At 35.6% G+C, this 18,782-nt stretch overlaps 2 protein-coding genes across 2 annotated transcripts; one reads left to right on the top strand and one right to left on the bottom strand.

Annotated features, from left to right (window-relative positions):
• The first annotated feature begins 2,819 nt into the window (after nucleotides 1-2,819).
• LOC114873265 (cholesterol transporter ABCA5-like) lies at nucleotides 2,820-17,539 on the top strand. Its single transcript, XM_029181431.2, is given in 24 exon segments — nucleotides 2,820-2,859; nucleotides 2,934-3,058; nucleotides 6,375-6,548; nucleotides 6,610-6,791; nucleotides 6,884-7,088; nucleotides 7,175-7,250; nucleotides 7,460-7,613; nucleotides 7,790-7,976; nucleotides 8,206-8,349; nucleotides 8,418-8,568; nucleotides 8,635-8,714; nucleotides 8,793-9,245; nucleotides 9,320-10,076; nucleotides 10,148-10,408; nucleotides 10,664-10,931; nucleotides 11,002-11,176; nucleotides 11,247-11,583; nucleotides 11,871-12,145; nucleotides 12,690-12,836; nucleotides 12,916-13,298; nucleotides 13,621-13,712; nucleotides 13,715-13,827; nucleotides 13,896-14,235; nucleotides 14,294-17,539. Coding segments are annotated over 24 exon segments (5,208 nt in total). The 5' UTR covers nucleotides 2,820-2,834; the 3' UTR covers nucleotides 14,398-17,539.
• On the bottom strand, nucleotides 4,243-6,366 carry LOC114873266 (tubulin polyglutamylase complex subunit 2). The gene is made up of 2 exons (XM_029181437.2): nucleotides 5,521-6,366; nucleotides 4,243-5,287 (listed from the first exon to the last, which is right to left on the bottom strand). The coding sequence occupies exons 1-2, from the start codon at nucleotides 5,762-5,764 to the stop codon at nucleotides 4,689-4,691; spliced, it is 843 nt and encodes a 280-aa protein (XP_029037270.1). The 5' UTR covers nucleotides 5,765-6,366; the 3' UTR covers nucleotides 4,243-4,688.
• Nucleotides 17,540-18,782: the final 1,243 nt, after the last annotated feature.

The following is an 18,782-nucleotide window of genomic DNA, read 5'->3' as shown; positions in this document are numbered from 1 at the left end:
ACAACAGCTGTTGTCTACATATTCTTCTTCCATTTTCAGATATGATTGGCAGGCAGCTTGTATCATGAAACTGCGAACTTTGTATGTCTGTCATCTGCTGATTAGAATAGTAAAACAATACCCTTTAAACTGCGCAATTATTGATCACAAGGACGAATAATTAATATTCTCGATGGACGTACAATACACTGTGTGGTAATCCTTTATTACAAAGCCTATATAGAAATGTAGAGCAATGTGAACACAGAACGATCCATCAGCATATGTTCATTATAATTAACATTTTCCATTTATCTACTCTTTAAAACACCTTTTTGTATCCTATGTGTAAACGGTTATTCGTATGTTAGTTTGAGGATAGGGTGTTGTAAAACCGAGCCGTGTTCTTGTAAAAAAAAAATCTGAAACTCTGTTTGGTGAAATTGCAGTCAACTCGAAAGTCGTGGGTAATCGGTGTCGGCGTCGAGGATGGCGAGGAGCAGCGTTACTGCAAATGCATACCGGCGATGCACCGATTGCACCGTCGTCGTTCATCGCGATGCTGTTGTCGCAGTTCGTAGTACGTCCCCTCGCGAATCACGATCGATCGGAATCGGATACAGTAGAAACGGCCACGGCACTGGTACCTCTGGCAACACCAGCTACTCTACCAATTTCGATCAGGGAGAAGGGCACGGCCGATTAGAGTCGTTCCTTTCTATATAACTGCCGAGCAGCACGTGATTCACGTAAGTTCGATAGCATTGATTTTCTTTTTTCATCTAGTGTTTGCTTCCCCTTTCTTTTTTTTTCTTTTCTAGTTCTGCCGTAAATGACTAACGTTGGAAGTTATTTATGAAATGTTAGTTTCTCCTTCCGCTTAACATTAGGAATGAAGGTGTTTTGGAGTCAAAACCATTAATTTTTTCTCTGAGTACTAGGTGATATTTCTTTTGCATTTAATAGAATTAACTGAAGTATTGATGATGATGATTAATGGGTAGTGTCAAGCAATTTATAAGCCGCTGTGTAATTGACATTCTTTTTCACTTTGCTGAACAGTCATTTTTTGTATGAAATTGTGATTTATTTTTAACGCGTTGAACGTCATAGTGAATTACATACTCAGAATAGTGATAATTAATTTTCAAATTTCAAGCTTTCTGTTTGCCAATTCACGTTATTTGTACCATAGTAATATTATTTTTCTTTTAATTATTCAGGCGTGTGTTAATTGGAGAGCCAGTCATCGGTGACCCCTGTGGCGTTCAACGTGTTAAAATATTTCAGAAAATCATAATTGATCGGTTGACAATTTTTAAAGTAAATTGTTTGAATATCTTCTGACTCATTCACGTAGCTCGAATGACAAAGCTTACGAGGCGATGTGAAGATCATCGACGACACAATGCGAAGCTTGGTCCGTTGAAAAAATGTCTTTTGTTACGCAAACGACTATAAAGAAAGTGGATATTGATTTTTTCACGAAGGTTTTAGCGATAAAGTTGTCGACGTTTCGGTGAAACGCTTGGAGAAACATCGATGTTAACCTTCGGTTAAATTAGATTTTAGTCGATACATTGGTTATTAGTTTTAGCGTTAACTCCCCTGTGCTACCTATTTTACGACTGAAATTCTGCGAAACCTGTGTTATGCTTGTTCGATACCGTAAATACCCGTGTCTGTGTTTCATCGTACAATTAATTACTTTTGTTAATCGTCAGCGAAAAAAATGAATTTTATATATTTCTTCTCAGACTAATATCATGCATAGTATATCGGAAAAGTAATTTCGTCCACAATGGTAATTGAAAGAAGAACTCTCGACGCTTCCTGGTACAATTAAAAAGCATTGTTTTATTTCTCACGTAGAGTGAAGTCAATGTTATGCAATAATCCTGCGAGCAAGATGATGCAATGATACAAAAGAGAAAAAAAAATGTGCAATGAATTTTCATCGATTGCGTTCTCATTGTCATACAAATAGTATTATCGATTGCGAAGGCTGAAAAATATTTTTTCTTTTCCCTCTCGTTAAAATTCAATTCGGCTATTCCTTGAACCTTTGCTCCAAATTTTCGAAATCTCGGGATATTCAGCTTTTCAGCAAATATGATCGTTTACACAAGCACTCCGCTTAGGTATATAAACTTGCTTCCTAGCGGATGCTTCTAGCAATCAGATTCAAATAGTCTTTTGATTATCACTGGTGATATAATTTAGTGTTAATTAGCCTAATTGATTCGAGAAGTTCTGCTTATTTTACAGCTAGTAAAGAGTATGTAAACTGTACAATTTCTTTATAACCGTATAATTGTATTCAGTTTACATAACTATAAATGTAATCTAAGATCATCTAAACAATTAATATGACCATGTATGTAGTTCATCATCCGATAGATACAACATAACACGCGCTACCGTGGATATTGTTTATTATATGTACATATATATATTTCTTTTTACGTGCTTTTTTGTAAGCTATCAGTAGGAACTGTTCAAAGGCCTTGACATATTCACTGGCATATTGCTCGCTGTTACACGCGCGAATGCTTAAATAGTGCAAACGACGAATTATCGACCACATCGCGATCGTTTCTCTACGTTAGAGAACCGCGACTTCGTTTCTGAACACATCGGAGTTCGCATCGAAGGGAAAACTTTCGTCACGGCCAGAGAGGGGCCAATCATCGGCGAAACTCTGCGCAACTGGGATGTTAATCGATAAGAATGTTTTCCCTGGTTGAATCCGTCGATACTGTTTATATTATTTTTAGATAACTCCTGTCTGACAAGTTACTACAAAGAAGAATCATATATTGTTGTAATTCACTTTAGAATCATTTGTGTAAATAATGCAAAGGAACTTTGGAGTTAACGGCAAGAAGCATTGAATTTTTAATAAGATCTATTATTATTTTGATATTAATTGATTTCCTTGTTTCGTGTTACAGAAATCAAGAGGAGAACGAGTGCATCTCGCAGGATGGATTTGTGCGGGGTCTACTTGTCTCAGCTGCGAGCGATGCTCGTGAGGAATCTTCTGCTGAAGAAGCGCGACAAGCGAAAGACTACAGCGGTACGTGAGATGTTCATTATTAGCTTTCTTAAAGCTCATTAACTCACAAGCACCCAGCCTCAAAGAATCAGCTTCTCCTTGGAGTTTAACCAACTAGATGACAAGGAAATCGAATGGACCGCTCCTTGTAGCTGGAGAAACAGGGATAAAGAACAATTTTAGAAAAGCTTCTACCGTTCATCTTAACGCTTTTCATTTAATTACCCCTTACCGGTCGCTGAAAGTCTCTCTGATAAGAAATATAAAAATTAGAAAATTTCTGCTTCGACGTTAGGGTTTCGCTTGCAGGAGAGCATATCACCACACGCGTTGGTGCAAGCGTATTTTTATTTTTCTCCGTTCACCAACAGCGAAGTTTTATGGTAGGAGAGTAGAATCTTAATTGAGTTAGCTCGCGGTAGGAGGGCAGTACTAAGTATAGACAGGGGAATACTTATTTTATGTATAAATCGATTTTCTCCACCTCTAACGAGCTATATTTAGTTATGCCTTCCCTCTCTTCTCTACGATCAATCCTTTATCTAAACAAGTCCTTGCAAAAATTTTATGAATACCTTTTTGTCCTATGATTGTACGTGAACAGTAGATTTAGCGTTGATATTAGAGTGATTTGAACTTTTAAAAATTTTTAATGAAACAAGTCGTTCCATATAGCATATAGTAATTAACTTATTAAAGGTTCACCCTTTACCTTTGAATACCAAGCTATTCTTATAATATGTAATGTTTCAAAGACGAGAGACTTAATAATTTCCACACATTTCTGAGAAAGTTGCTATAAAAATCGATAGTAATTAAAAAATGAAACCTATTAAACATATATATCAGTGGGACGTTTCTATGGATCAGTAAGAGGCTTCAGAATAAACGGAGTATTCGTTAGAAGAGGAAAGGAAGAAAAAAGAAGGAAAAATATGCACGTCCGATGCCAGTATACTGGAAGGCAAATTCAGGAGAGCGTGGAAGAGGAAGAGGAAGATCCTCCGTGGTTAGTTTCCACGGATGGCGACGAACTGACTGCGTTTCGTGGGTGTCCACGACTGCCAAACTGGAGGGCGTATTGCCAATTCGTTTGGTCGGTGTTTTTTGCGTGATCTTTGTGCCAACTGGGCCAAGGGTCGTCGTGGACAAACGTATAGAATCTTTTTGTTTTCACCAAGTTTCTTTTTTTTCTTTTCCTCAGAGTAACGCAACGGCGATTCTTCATTCGTTGTCGATACACTTGACCAAGGATAACATCAAAATGATTTCCCTCGTTTGTGATCTTAAAATAAACTTGCTCACCGAAGCTGCACAATTGCTAGCACCGACGATCGAGCTGAAGATTATTCGTTTTCGTTGTTTTCCACGAATAAGGACATTTGGGGATTTGGAAAGGACATTTAAATTGAAGAGGATAGTCTAAGATCTTTCAAACTATTGATAATATAAAGGAGAAGTTAAATTGATAAATAGTTTCATGCAAATTGTTTCCATACCATGGCGTTTTGCCAAAATGCTACTGTCTTTAGAGGTATTTTAATTTTATTGCTTTAAAGTTGATTCTTTCATTTGTTTACAAGTTATGGATTACGAATACACCTTGAAGGATAATCACAATAATTGGAAAAATTACAAGGATCCAGAAGAATTATTTCTTTCTGGAGCATTTCTGTTTACTCTCCTTCGCCTTGAAAATCGCCGGATCGATAACGTTGGTGGGTCCCATGTTCCATATGGAGGTGGAAATTGTTTCCGTGGGTTCGACGACGGATGGTAGTAAATGAGGAGCGACAAGAAAGTACACCTGTTCGACCCACGTTGGCAGTGACACGCCTGACACACAGCTTTGCCACAACGGCAAGCCAAGATGAACAAGCATCATGCGAAAATACACGGTGAAACTGTCAGCCAAATGGTACCACCTATTCGCTTCTTCTCTGTGCAACCATACGCTGGGCGATTCTTGTTCCTGTTTCATCCGGTAGACTAAATAGACCTTGGCCTTGCTGCTTTCTGGGAAACATTGCGCGATTTCAAACATCTTGCAATTATGTGCACCATTTCCTTGGAGGAGGACAAGGATGCTATCGACGTCAGACGTGTTATCGGAAACGGCCTCTGCTTCTAACTTGTCAGAATCGACGGAAATGGAGGAGGAAGATTCCTCTCGTTTGCCGTTGTTGTTCGTGTATCGTTTGAGAGAAGAGAACGAGCCGATCTCCATGCGTCCTATGGGAAATTCTTCGCCTAGAAGGAATGGACATTTATAAAAATTTATGTTAATACAGAAACAATTTATACTTTAGTATTTATACATTTTAGATCTCGAATACAAAATCTTATTATTCTCGATGAAAAGATGCAGCGCTATTGGAAGGGAACAGATGGAGATACGAAGTAACATTAATAATACTGTGTCGTGGATGAAAGTTGGCAAAGAGAATCTTGGAAATGTGTGGATAATTCTCCAAAGGGGTTACCTGCTATCTCGAGGTTCCACTGAAGCAAGAAGCCGTCGATCGAGACGTAAAAGTTCTTAACATCCTCTGGGAGGACACAACAATGTCGTTGCTCCCAGTTGGTGATAGTCGTGCTTTCACATCCGTTTCTTCTGTCGATCCGTACATTTTTTATATACGCCAGACTCTCCAGAATCTTTACCACGCCCAACGTGAGGTTTTCGTAGAAAGAATCTTCTGTAACGATATCCACGTAAAAAGACATCGGTTTGCTCCTTTTGTAACCGCTTTGAAAGTCCGGATTTTACATGAATATATGAATCTCTGTAAATATATATTTTGCAGAAATTACATATCTCATATTTTTTATTTTTTAAACAAAACAAATTGTTATCCAATGCATGGACATTCTGGAGAAATCTTGATGAAAATTTCTTGAAGAACCTAAATCGTCCTTAAAGGGTTGAAAACAATCGTCCTAATGAATCGGATCAGTCTGATCCGTTGTTGATCGCCATGGTGACCGAGTATGAAAGCGAATCGGCATATATATTTTTCCAGCAAAGGGAGGGTTGTATCGAACGCTTGCGCAGGTTTACTTGGACGACAGGTGTGGGAGAGGGTGCAGGTCGAATAATTATTATGCAAGCACGAGGGTGGCTCTTTTTTTTTTTGTTAAGTACTACTTTTGAATAGAAATCAATATGTATGATTTTGAACGTATGTATTATTAAATATCAATGGCGGGAACTATTCTAACAAATGTTACAGTTAGAAGTTGAATTTATGTATAGAATTGAAAATATTCTATCTGATTCTACTATATATTTTGTAAACAGTATTAAAAATATATTTTTCAATTTTACTGTTTACAGGAGATTTTTCTACCCCTTTGTATCCTAGGTGTTTTGATTGTGGTAAAAGTGTTACCACCAAATCCAAATTATCCTGCGATGACAACCCAGAGACAAGAAGGAGGCATATTCGAAACATTCAATGGTTACAAAAACAACACCATAGCTGTTGTACCAAACTCAACAGAGACCTTGGTACGTATTCAATTAGTTCAACTAGTAGAATGTTTTCTATAAAGTATCATTTATGTTATAGAATTTTTTGAATTCAATGAATACCCTTTGGTTATCAATGTGGGATTACCCTGGCAAGCTTCCCTTGAATTTCATGGTGTTTGATACAAAGGATGATCTACAAGCAGCATATTGGAGAGATCCGTACAGTGTACACTTAGCAGTAATCTTTGAAGATTCTCAGCCCATATCTCAGCATCTTCTGTAAGATAATTTGAATGCTCGGTAGAATATTATTTTGTTGAGAGTTTCTCTCTATCATCTAGGTATCTATTACAAATTTCTCTGTTATATAGGTATGAGATAAGAACCAATCCTTCATACACAAATCCGCCTTCGCCGACTGAATTGTATTCCGCTCCAGTTACTTGTCGGAAAGACACAAGCCATTGGATGGGTGGAGTATTGTCGATAGAAACCGGTGGATCATGTCCTGCAAATAGTTATTTGCATTCTGGTTTCCTGGCGTTGCAAATGATAATGGATACCACGAAAATAAGAGTATGTCCTGAAGATCTCCTTCCATTGAAACCGTAACGACAAAGAATCTTTTTTCTTTACTAATATTGTTTCCTATTAATTTGCAGCTAGATACGGGGAATAACGATGTAACCGTGCCAGATATTAAACTTGAAATGTTTCCTAAGGAAGCTTTCACTGCAGGTAAAAATTTGGAATAATCCATAATTGTTATGAATGATATGATCTCTTTTAAATATCTCTCTATGTAGTTATGCACGTTATATAACTAACGTTAGCATCATAGTAGACTATTATAGAAAAATAAAGATGCGTTTGATTTAGGAGTTAAATTTACACTTAATGTATATTTTTCTTTTGTGAGCATATTTCTAAGGATATTTTTTATTTAGACTGGATGCTGGCCTTTAGAGTTGTTATACCTCTATTTATGGTTCTGGCTCTTTCACAATTCGTCACTTACCTTCTGATCCTGATAGTCGGTGAAAAGGAGAAAAAAATCAAGGAAGGAATGAAGATAATGGGCCTGAAAGATTCTATCTTCTGGTAGGTTTGCACTTATGCAGTAGTACAGTTTAGAGATTAGTATTAGTTTATTTTATTTCAATGATCAGTGCATGTTTAAATAGGAAAATTATACATATTTAGTTAGGGAAAAAATTGGATATTTATTTGCCCAGATTTTTGTTGTTAATAAGAAATCTGTTTCTTTTTTATTTTAGGGTATCATGGTTCATTATCTACAGCGTATTTGTCTTGTTACTCTCTGCTGTTGGGGTGATACTACTTTTTACTCTACAAATGTTCCAACATACACACTTTTTACCAATATTCCTTTTGGTAGTACTCTACAGCTTCTCCATAATCATGTTTGCGTTTATGATAACACCTTTCTTCGATAAATCACGAGTGAGTATTTCGTTAATCATTATGAAGTACCAGTGCCGCAATGAGGGCGTAGCGAAGAAGGCGCAACTGTATATTTAGTAAAATTTAGCTTGTTACATTAAAATTTTTAATTTCTTTTGTCATTATTGGATTACGGGGAGGCGCAAGTTAGACACTTGCCACAGGCGTTTCATACCCTCGTTACGGCACTGCTGAAGTACTATTATTAAGAGTATTTACTTGCTTTCAGACTGCTGGTGTACTCGGAAACTTTGCAGTTACGATATTCAGCTTGATGTATTTTATCCAGGTTTTTGTCAAAGATTCTAGTTCAATCTCTTTCTGGGTGGTTTCCCTCCTTAGTCCAACAGGCGTTGCTTTAGCGATGGATAAGGTTTGTATTCGCAGAAAGAATAATAAAATTATTAATTAAGAATGAAACATTTCTATTTATTATTCTAGGCTCTTGTGTTAGACTTGCAAGGAGAAGGGGTTAATTTTGAAAATCTTTGGTCTGGTCCAGGTATACCTTTCGGGGGCAGTCTCATCATGATGACTTTGGATATTTTTCTATATGCCTTGTTAGCTTACTATTTTGATTCCGTCATTCCAAGTATGTTCTCCAAGTTCCTTAAATTGTCTAAGAATAACTGAATAAAAAATGAATAATTTGTCTTAGGTGAATACGGAACGAAAAGAACTCCCTGGTTTTGTTTCACCCCCGGATTTTGGTGCCAGAGGAAAGCTCCGCGTGTGGGTGTAATAAAACATTAATATAAAGCAATCTTGATATTATAAGAAAAGTAGAAAAAAATGTATTCACAGTTGTACTTGCAGGTACCATCGTCAAACGGCGAGTCAAATTCTTTTATACCTGGAGAAGAGACGAACCGTGACATTGAACCGGTAGTGCGAGAGATGAAAGGACGCGAAGCGATTAGTATAGTTGATCTTTACAAGTCGTATCAGAAGTGTCGTAAATCTGAGATCAAAGCTGTGAACGGTATCAATTTAACGATCTATGAGGGGCAAATCACGGCAATACTCGGTCATAACGGGGCTGGTAAAACGAGTTTGTTTAATATACTGACCGGCCTGACTGCGCCTACCGCCGGCACAGCCTTGATTTTCGGCTATGACGTTAGAGATTCCAATGATATGCAAGTGATAAGAAGCATGACCGGCGTTTGTCCTCAACATGATATTCTTTTTGATCTTTTAACGCCTCGAGAACACCTGGAGTTCTTCGCCGCTGTGCGCGGTATTCCAAAATCAATGATCGAACACGAAGTACGTATTTCAGCTGCTATGTATTTCGCATAAAATTTCTTGCAGGTGTTATATCACTCCGTCTTTATTTTTAGGTGAAGAAAACCTTGAAAGACATTGATTTAACGGAAAACGCAGATACCTTTGCAAAATACTTAAGCGGAGGTCAAAAAAGAAAGCTGTCCGTAGGTATTGCCATCATCGGCGATCCAAAAATCATTATCCTTGATGAACCAACAGCTGGAGTGGATCCCTACTCCAGAAGGCAAATGTGGTCCTTCTTACAATCGAGGCGTCATGGAAAAGTGATTTTATTAACAACCCATTTTATGGATGAAGCTGATATATTAGCGGATAGGAAGGCGGTTATTAGTAAAGGAAGATTGAGATGTTGCGGCAGTTCTCTGTTCTTAAAAAACAAATTCGGCATTGGATATCATTTAACGTTGGTACTCGAAGGGAATGCAAGAGAACATGCAATTACCAGACTGGTAACGTCTCACGTGTCGAAGGCAGAAAAGGCAAGGCGCCATGGTCGCGAACTAAGCTTCATTTTACCTCACAATTCCGTAGAAAATTTTGCACCACTTTTTTCAGCCATCGAACAAGAAATTAAGACCCGATCAAGCAGATTAGGTATCAGCAGTTATGGGGTCTCGATGACCACCTTAGAAGAGGTATTTCTGCATTTGGAAAGAGACGAGGGTACAGAATGCACTATGGATAATTTGTCAAAGAAAATGGTGCGTAATCGTGCATTGAGCAGGTCGTTATCTCTGCAATCAAAGAGCACATTTTATCAGAGTTTACAGAACGAAGGTACCACTGTTAACAACGATAGCCAAGCAAAAGGTACGTCAATGTTTATGAAGTGTAAATATTAAGTATTTAGCTCAATATTTCATTACTATATTGTACTTTAGGTGCAGGGGATTTACCAGACGGCGTTCACAGTGATAGAAACCCTCCTGTTCGCGGCCTTGGATTAGACCCCATCAAAATTAGGCCTAATTTCCTTCAAACCTTGTACGCTATGCTTCGCCTAAGGATACTCAGACTCGTTAGAAACATCCAGCTACTGTACTTCACTATTGTCGCGCCTCTTTTTTTGGTAGTTCTTGGCCTCCATTTAAATAGCATTCAGACAGTCGAGGTGAAAATGCAGTCGTTAAAATTAGATACAGGTATGTTATACTTATTAACGCTAGGTTTACGGACATTTTTATATACCTATCTTCACGGACATCCGTCAAATTGACGGGTAAAGGAAACCACGTATTTTCTTCAAAAAACAACCGATTAATTTAATTTAAAAACAATTACGATACAAGTTAAATAAATTTGATAGTATTGCATAAATGAACTCCGAAGTAAACCTAGTGTTAAAGGAATTAAATTTTATAGATCTTTATAATAATTTCAACCTGTATTTTCGATAGATACCTACGGCAACGAGACCAAAATTTTATACGCAAACAATACCGATCGTGATATTACAGACTTGATCAATGGAATTAGTCAGGATGTAAAATATATTGAAGAATACTATGGAAATTTCGCGAATTTGTTGAAGATTGCACCGCATATAGCTGCTATTAATGTTACCGAGTATAATTTACCAAAGATTGATTTAACAATCGCTTATAACGACACTATGCAACATTCCCTACCGATATTGTTCAACATTCTATCCAACACTTACTACAGGTACCTTGAATAGTACAAAAGAAATATTCAAAATCAATGTAATTGTTGTGTAACTTGTCTGTTCGATTAGGTTGGTCTCGGGTAAAGAAAATTTGAAAACAATTGAAGTCAAAACGCATCCTTTTCAACAGACATCGCAACCACAGGAATTTAATATTGGTACAGCGAGTTCAGCTGTATCCATCGGAATGAATTTCGTCTTGTTACCGATAACATTAGTTGTGGATATGGTCTACGATCGCGAGGTAAGATTTCTTTTCTCATTCAATTTTATTTCTATGATACACAAGTAACCATGATTTTATATACTTTTAGATAAAAGCGAAAAATCAACTTCGTGTCAATGGTCTGTCGTTTTCTATGTACTTCCTGACGTACTTTATCGTGCTTGTCGGCCTGATGACGTTCATCTGTTTATGTATTCTTGGCATTATATTTCTCTTCGATGTGCCTTCTCTTCAAGAAGTACCAGCACTCATTACCCTCGGCGGTCTCCTAATGCTCTATTGCCCGTCCTCTATTCTATTCTCAACGTGTTTAAGTTATATCTTCGACAAGATGGATTCTGCTCAAAGTATCTTGCCCAATATAGCAACGTTCTTTGGGCTCATACCGTTTATACTAGTCACTGTTCTGGATATGCTGGGTCTCAGTGAGTTTCAATTAATTATAATATACTCTTAACACGTTGAACGCCACAGTGAAATTGGACATTTTTTGTGAGACGTATTAAAGTTCTAATTACTAAGAATAGTAATAATTAATTTTCAAATTTCACATTATTTGTACCATAGCAATATTACTTAAAATAATGTTTTTCTATCGTTTTCTTTTAATTAATCAGGCGTGTGTAAATTGCGGAACCGGCCACTGGTGACCCCCATGGCATTCAACGTGTTAATTATGATTTAAGTATCTAACGTGGAATATCATTTTCAGGTGGAACAGCAGCATTCGTTTTACACGTAATCTTTTCTTTATTGAACACATTATATGTACCGTATGCAGCAGTATATTATGTAGGAAGAGTTCACTTGATGTGCTCTATCAATGCTGCTTGCCATCATCTCACCATGTCTGATTATTTAACTACAGAGATTATTTTAATGGCCTTCGGCGTGCTTCTCCACTGTCCAATGTGGTTCTTTGTGCTTCTCATTTTAGACATTAAAAAAAGCGGTGGCAATGTTGGCGACATTTTCAAACACTTTCTGGTTAGTAACACAATATACAGAGTGTTCGACAACAGGTGGGCAAAATTTTAAAGGGTGATTCTAGAGATCAAAATAAGACGAAAATCAAGAATAACGAAATAGCGTTTGCGGCTTTCTTTAAAATTCGAGTAAAGAACGCCTGAAACCTGCAATCCGCCCAGCACCGACGACTGAACGTTAGGTCAGCAGGGGTCGGTACAGTCATAACCAAGAATCGTTGAATAGTAGAAACTCACCTCGTGCTATTCTGTTTCTCGGTACTGCAGCATTCGGCTTCGATTCTTGGTTATGACTGTACCGACCCCTACTGACCTGACGTTCAGTCGTCGGTGCAGGGCGGGTTGCAGGTTTCAGGCGCTTTTTACTCGAATTTTTAAACGTTAATTACTGGAAAACAAAGCCGCAAACCCTATTTCCTTATTCTTGACTTTTGTCTTATTTTGATCCCTAGAATCATCTCTTAAAATTTTACACACCTGTTGTCGAACACCCTGTAATATAAAATATATATATTTTATATTAAAAGTGTACTTTATATTTATAGCGTAACGGTGGTTCTGTCGGCGAAGAAATCATGGAGAATTCTGACGTTGGAGAGCACGAGGATGCAGATGTTAAGGCTGAAAGACAAAAAGTTTTTGATCTTATCACTTCATCGTCTGTTCAAGAACCACCTGTAGTTTTAGTACAGGTATTACCTGCACTGGATTTTATTCTGTTTATTTTCCATAAGAATTGCATTTTAATAAACGATGATTATGCATTGATAGAACTTGAGGAAAGAGTATCGTCAAAGGGATACTGGGTCCTGCAGTTGTTGCTATAAGCAGGACGAAGAAGCCAGCAGTCAGATACAACGAAAAGTCGCCGTCAGAAATCTGTCCTTAGCGGTTGAACCTGGAGAAGTATTCGGTTTACTAGGTCACAATGGTGCTGGTAAAACAACGACTATGAAGATCGTCATAGCTGAGGAAGCAGCTACCCGAGGGAGAGTACAGATCGGTGGGCACAATATCAATTCTAATATGGCAGAAGCTTTTAGACAAATGGGATATTGTCCTCAACACGATGCTCAGTGGAAGAATATTACTGTTAGAGAGCATTTAGAATGCTACGCTGCGATTCGTGGCGTTCCATGGGGAGACATCGACAGGTAATTTAATTATTTAACACAGGGATAGGTAAATAGCGGCTCGCTATGAGCTTTTTTCTGGCCCGCCAAGACAAAAAAATCCGCCTTAAACCGAGATTTCGTCTCGTATTTAAATAAATTGAATAAAACTGTCACTATTTTATTTTATTTATATTTATTGATTATTATGCAAAGTTAACTAATGAATGCAATCATTTTAAAAGGTGCGGCCCTCCGCCAACCTCCGCTTCTACAAAGTGGCCCCCAAGCCAAAACAATTACCCACCCCTGATTTAACATATTCTGAAAGAACTTACGAATATAAATGAATTTGATTTTATAGCATTGTGGATTTATATCTCACTGGTCTTCAAATTCATGAACATGCCGACAAACAAACTCAAGAATGTTCAGGTGGAACCAGAAGAAAACTTAGTTTGCTATGGCTATGATAGGAGGTCCGAAGGTTGTTCTGATGGATGAACCTAGCACAGGAATGGATCCAAGATCAAAACGGTTTTTATGGGATACCATTCTCGCTAGTTTTCAGGTGTGTTCCGGAATAAATCTATCTGTCAGAAGAAACATTATCTTCAATAATAAATTTATCTTTAATAGGGCGGTAGAGGGGCGATTTTAACTACTCATTCAATGGAGGAAGCTGATGCTTTGTGCTCTAGAGTCGGTATAATGGTGAAAGGAGAACTAAGGTGTATCGGTTCCACGCAACACTTGAAAAATCTCTACGGCGCTGGATACACCCTCGAGATGAAACTTTTAGGGGGTGACTGCACACCCACGACACCTTCTGGTGATAGGATTACAACTTTGAAAGAGTTCGTTTCTAGTCTATTTCCAGATGCTACTCTGGAAGAAAGTTTCGCTGACAGATTAGTTTTCGCTGTTCCCCAGCATGCAGTTAACTCGCTGGCCGAGTGTTTTATGCAGTTGGAGAAAGGTAAATATAAAATTATAAATGTTCGCATTATTTTTTCAATTTTCAATTTTATTTTCAGCCAAGCTCGAGTTGGACATCGAAGAGTACAGCTTCAGTCAAACAACTCTGGAACAAGTTTTCCTGAAATTTTCTCATTACGATGAATCTAATTCAGGAGAATGATGACTCATAAATATGAGTGTGTTGATTCTCACGTGTTATATAGTGAAATACTCATGGAACTGCTCAACTCGTGCAACAAGTGTAAAGAAGTTATTCATATGGAGAGAAGTGATTTGTTCATTAGTGTTTCCAGGATGATGGTATTGAAAATCACAAAGACAGGATGATCTCCCCATTCTAGAATATCAAAAAAAAATACTTTATGATAGTTATATAAAATGACTTAGTATTGTTGTTTGATGCAAAGGTGGAAGATATATGTCCTTGTTTTGGTCTTGACGATATCGTGAGTGAAACATTGGTATTTTTACGGTATACATCGATCGACCTAATGCAAAGAAATTAGATATTTTTATTTGTGCCGGTGTTATGTCTGTTTATGTTTCATCAGAATTCCAGTGGCATCCTGAAGTGACTATGGTGAGATATAAATGAACATGTGTGTAAAATTAATGATTTGTAAATAGTGGAAAAATATTGAACGATTTATCTGGATGTCGAGAGATGCGATCGGTAATAATGCTATTCAACAGTAATATTCGTAATTTTAAAAAAATTGTATTGTAATTTAGCCTATTATTCGATTCCTATGAATAGGTCTCACCAATTAATATTGCTGTGGAATTGGAACATTATTATCATCATTATAAGTATAATATAAAATATTTGACAGGGAAGAGAGTAAAAGATCCAAGGATCGGTATTAAAATTCTTTTTAAATGCAGTGAATTCAATGAATTACCTATCTACATTGATACACGTAGGAACGACCTGTACAAGTTCTATTCATTTAGTGATTGCTCGTAATTATTCCCGAGCAATAGCACCGTTTCTTCAGGAATGGTGCTGCTTATTATTGGAAAGAACAGCTAACATACACCACACGTACACACAATTGGGCGACTTAATTTGTGCATATACCGTAGCGCGTAGGTACATATTTATAAATATTTCGCTTTTGGACTTCACCAAAGCCTTTTTGAATAACGAGAAAGACATGATAGGTTGTTAATATTGCCTCGGTAGCACGTAAGAGGATAATTTGATGCAAGACTTTTGTGAGAAATGCAATTATTCAATGATAAAAATAACTCTTGAATTCAAGTAAGTCCACAGAAAGCTTTTAATAGTCTATCAATGAAACTTTATTATGAAATATGTGTATGGATTTAATAATTTATTATAAAAGAGAAAAAAGAATCGCTGTAAAGTTATTTAATATCTTTTTTTCTTACAGTTATTTTTCTTATACAAATGGACTGGATACTTGTAATCTCCTTGATGTTTCACTTTGTTACAAATATGAACCATGAGCATATCAAATTATTTGATGAAAAATTGTTGAAATTAAAAATGAATGTTTTATTATTCTATAAAGAAGTTTCAAGTTTAGCTAAATGAGAATATATCAAGGAAGAAGTCAAAATTAAAATGTTAGAAAAGAAAATATACGCTCTCTAGACTTTCCATTGCAGGAAACTTTTGTTTTTTTAGACATAAATATGAATACAGTTTGGTCTTTCGAGGTAAATGTCCCGAAAAATCATATGGAAAAAATACAGTAGAAATATCGTTTGGAGGACTGAATAAAATATTTTGTAGGTGATAGCGAATAGGTAGTGAAAAATTTGAATCTCATTATAAGGGAGGTATTGATTTTGTAAATAAAATACTCGTTATAAGGAGGAATCATATTATATATTATATAATACTAGATATTATGTAATATATAATTGAAAATATTAAATGATACATGCGTTATAACGCGTGTGCGCATTTATAGGGATTGTGTACGCACAAATCTCGTTTCTAGCTAATATCACATAATATAAAATTTAGTCAATTATGAAATTACACGAATGGAAGGAAAAAACTGCAGACAATTTTATGATAGTTATATGTATATGAATATATAAATACAACTCTATTTATATATTTATATAACGTATAATATATACGTGTGTACGTATACCGTTTTTTAACAACACAATTATGTTTTAAATGTATCACAAGATATACAGGAATGTTATGAAATATTCCTAAACACAATTGCTACGTTAAGAAAAAGGCATACTTGCATTCATTGCTAAGTGATTTTATTCTTTCTTTTTTTGTCTGTAGCTCTACCGACGTAATATCTTCTCTGCTCATGTATTAATCGCCATTTGTGGCTTTTCTTGTTATAGCTCGTTCATACTTATAGAGTTTCCACGTCGGTCAATATATATGTATATAGACGTATAAATATATATATATGTATGTATGCAATTGAACATTTTGCAACAAGAATAAGACTAATACATCTTTCCATAAATTTTTTCAATTTTAATTAGAATTATTCCAATATCTTGGAAAGGAATAAAACGAAATGGTCCCGCTTTAAAACTAATAGCATTAAGTTTTTATATTGCAAAATTTTTAAATCAATAGAATTTAATTGAGGCATAGTGCAAATTACTAAAACTAGAATTGCCTCTTCTATTGTAAACCCTTTGATTCTTTTTACTTGGAATTGAAGCTTTGCTTACTCAAATCATTTTTTTAATACTGCTATAAAGACAGTTTTTATATTTTACATTTTTTTACAATATAGTAAGAGAAATTTTAAACTTGTATATTGAATGTAAAATCAATTGTCATTCGTATATGTATATGATTTTATAAGGGTAATATATACATATATATACGCATCCAGACATGATTCAGATTGGCCATTGTCGGTCAATTTTTCGTTGTTTTATTTTTCTTTTTTGTAATATCAACGATCCCGTACAAACGGGAGAACGAAGCGACGAAAAGAATTTTTTGCACATACACAACATACATGCACGCACGCACGCACGCATGCACGCATGCATTCATTAATGCACCAGAGGCGCGCGACAGTTTGACATTTACAAAAGAATCTCGCGCGTAAAATAGATACGCACTCAGACACAAGGACATTAAGAGAGAAAGAGACTCATATATAGATACGATTATGAAAGATGCGAATTATCATCAGTAAAATTACACGCCGAATACACCCTGTCGATGAACGGTTGACTTTGCGAAACTACATATTTGTTGTGTAAAGTGAATGTAATCGATTGGTTAACAAAAGCTTTTTCACCAATAAAAAAAATGATCAGTTAAACATTAACAAAGTGTCCTTCTTCAAGCATTTCATGTTTTTTAAACTGTTAAAAGAGAAAGAAGGCCCGAGAACACGTGACACTGAGGAACTTCTTGTATCCACTCGTTGTTGTTTAATATATAATTTTTTAATAATTCGTAGTAATATATTAGATGTACGGGATCGAGCAAAGTAGGTTTCCGTAGGGAAAATGGCATTACAGGGGAAGTAGGAATACTCAAAATCTTACTTTTGACAATATTAATATTAAAAATGATTTAGTAAAAAAAAAGAGTAATATAATTTTCAATTATTAAATATGAAATTTAGTAGAACGAAAAGGATAAGCCCACCATGCTCGGTACTGCACAAATTAATTTGGCGCCTTTAGCATCACACCTTCATTACTACTTTAAATTTGAATATTTTCGCGCACTTCTTTCGATTTGAAAAGTAGCGCGAGAATATGATTATTTGAACAGTTAGCGTTTCTATAACCTTTTGAAAATAAATGGTCAGTTAAAAAAATAAAAGGCACCGAATTAATTCCTACACCTAATATATATTCGATCTAATTGATAGTGTTTGTTATGTAGTACTAAGGAAAGATTAGGAATAAATATGTTTCTTTCTCATTTTATATACATTGAAAATAGAAGATGGTAGATTTATGATTACCTATTTCTTCTTAACTTTATTTATACTTTTTTTCTTTCAGACTTTATACTTATTTTGTGATTGAAAATTATTTAAGGAAAACAATTTTTATACAAATATTTAATATTCCGAACAAATGATCCATGTTTTTCATAAGCTTTATTATTTTTATCAGAATTTGCTAAACACCAAAACTAAATTTGTATAATGTTTATATAATTAAAAAAAAGTAGTTATGTACAAATTAATTATCTTCAATTTCATATAAAATTTTATGTAAATCTATTCATGCATCTTACGTTATAGATACAAACTTGACTAAAATTTTTATTATTACATAATTAGCACTACTGTCAGAAAACTATTATAATATAATAATATATTTGTCCTCCATTCGTATTTACACAAAGAAACTTTTATGTGTATATATACACATTACGTATACGTAGATACACGTACGTACTATATGCTTTTTATTGAATAAACTTGAATATAATAAAATTGTTCGTGATATTTTGTGAAGTGAAAAATGTATCAAAAATTTTCGATTGCCCTTAACGCTAGCGAGCATCTTTTAATAAGGTATATAGATGATTTATTTACTAATAAATGT

This window comes from Osmia bicornis, chromosome 12 (genome assembly GCF_907164935.1).
Source record: "Osmia bicornis bicornis chromosome 12, iOsmBic2.1, whole genome shotgun sequence".
NCBI classification, from domain to species: domain Eukaryota; kingdom Metazoa; phylum Arthropoda; class Insecta; order Hymenoptera; family Megachilidae; genus Osmia; species Osmia bicornis.
Note: the sequence above shows the minus strand (reverse complement) of the source record. Positions and strands in the feature narration are given on the sequence as shown.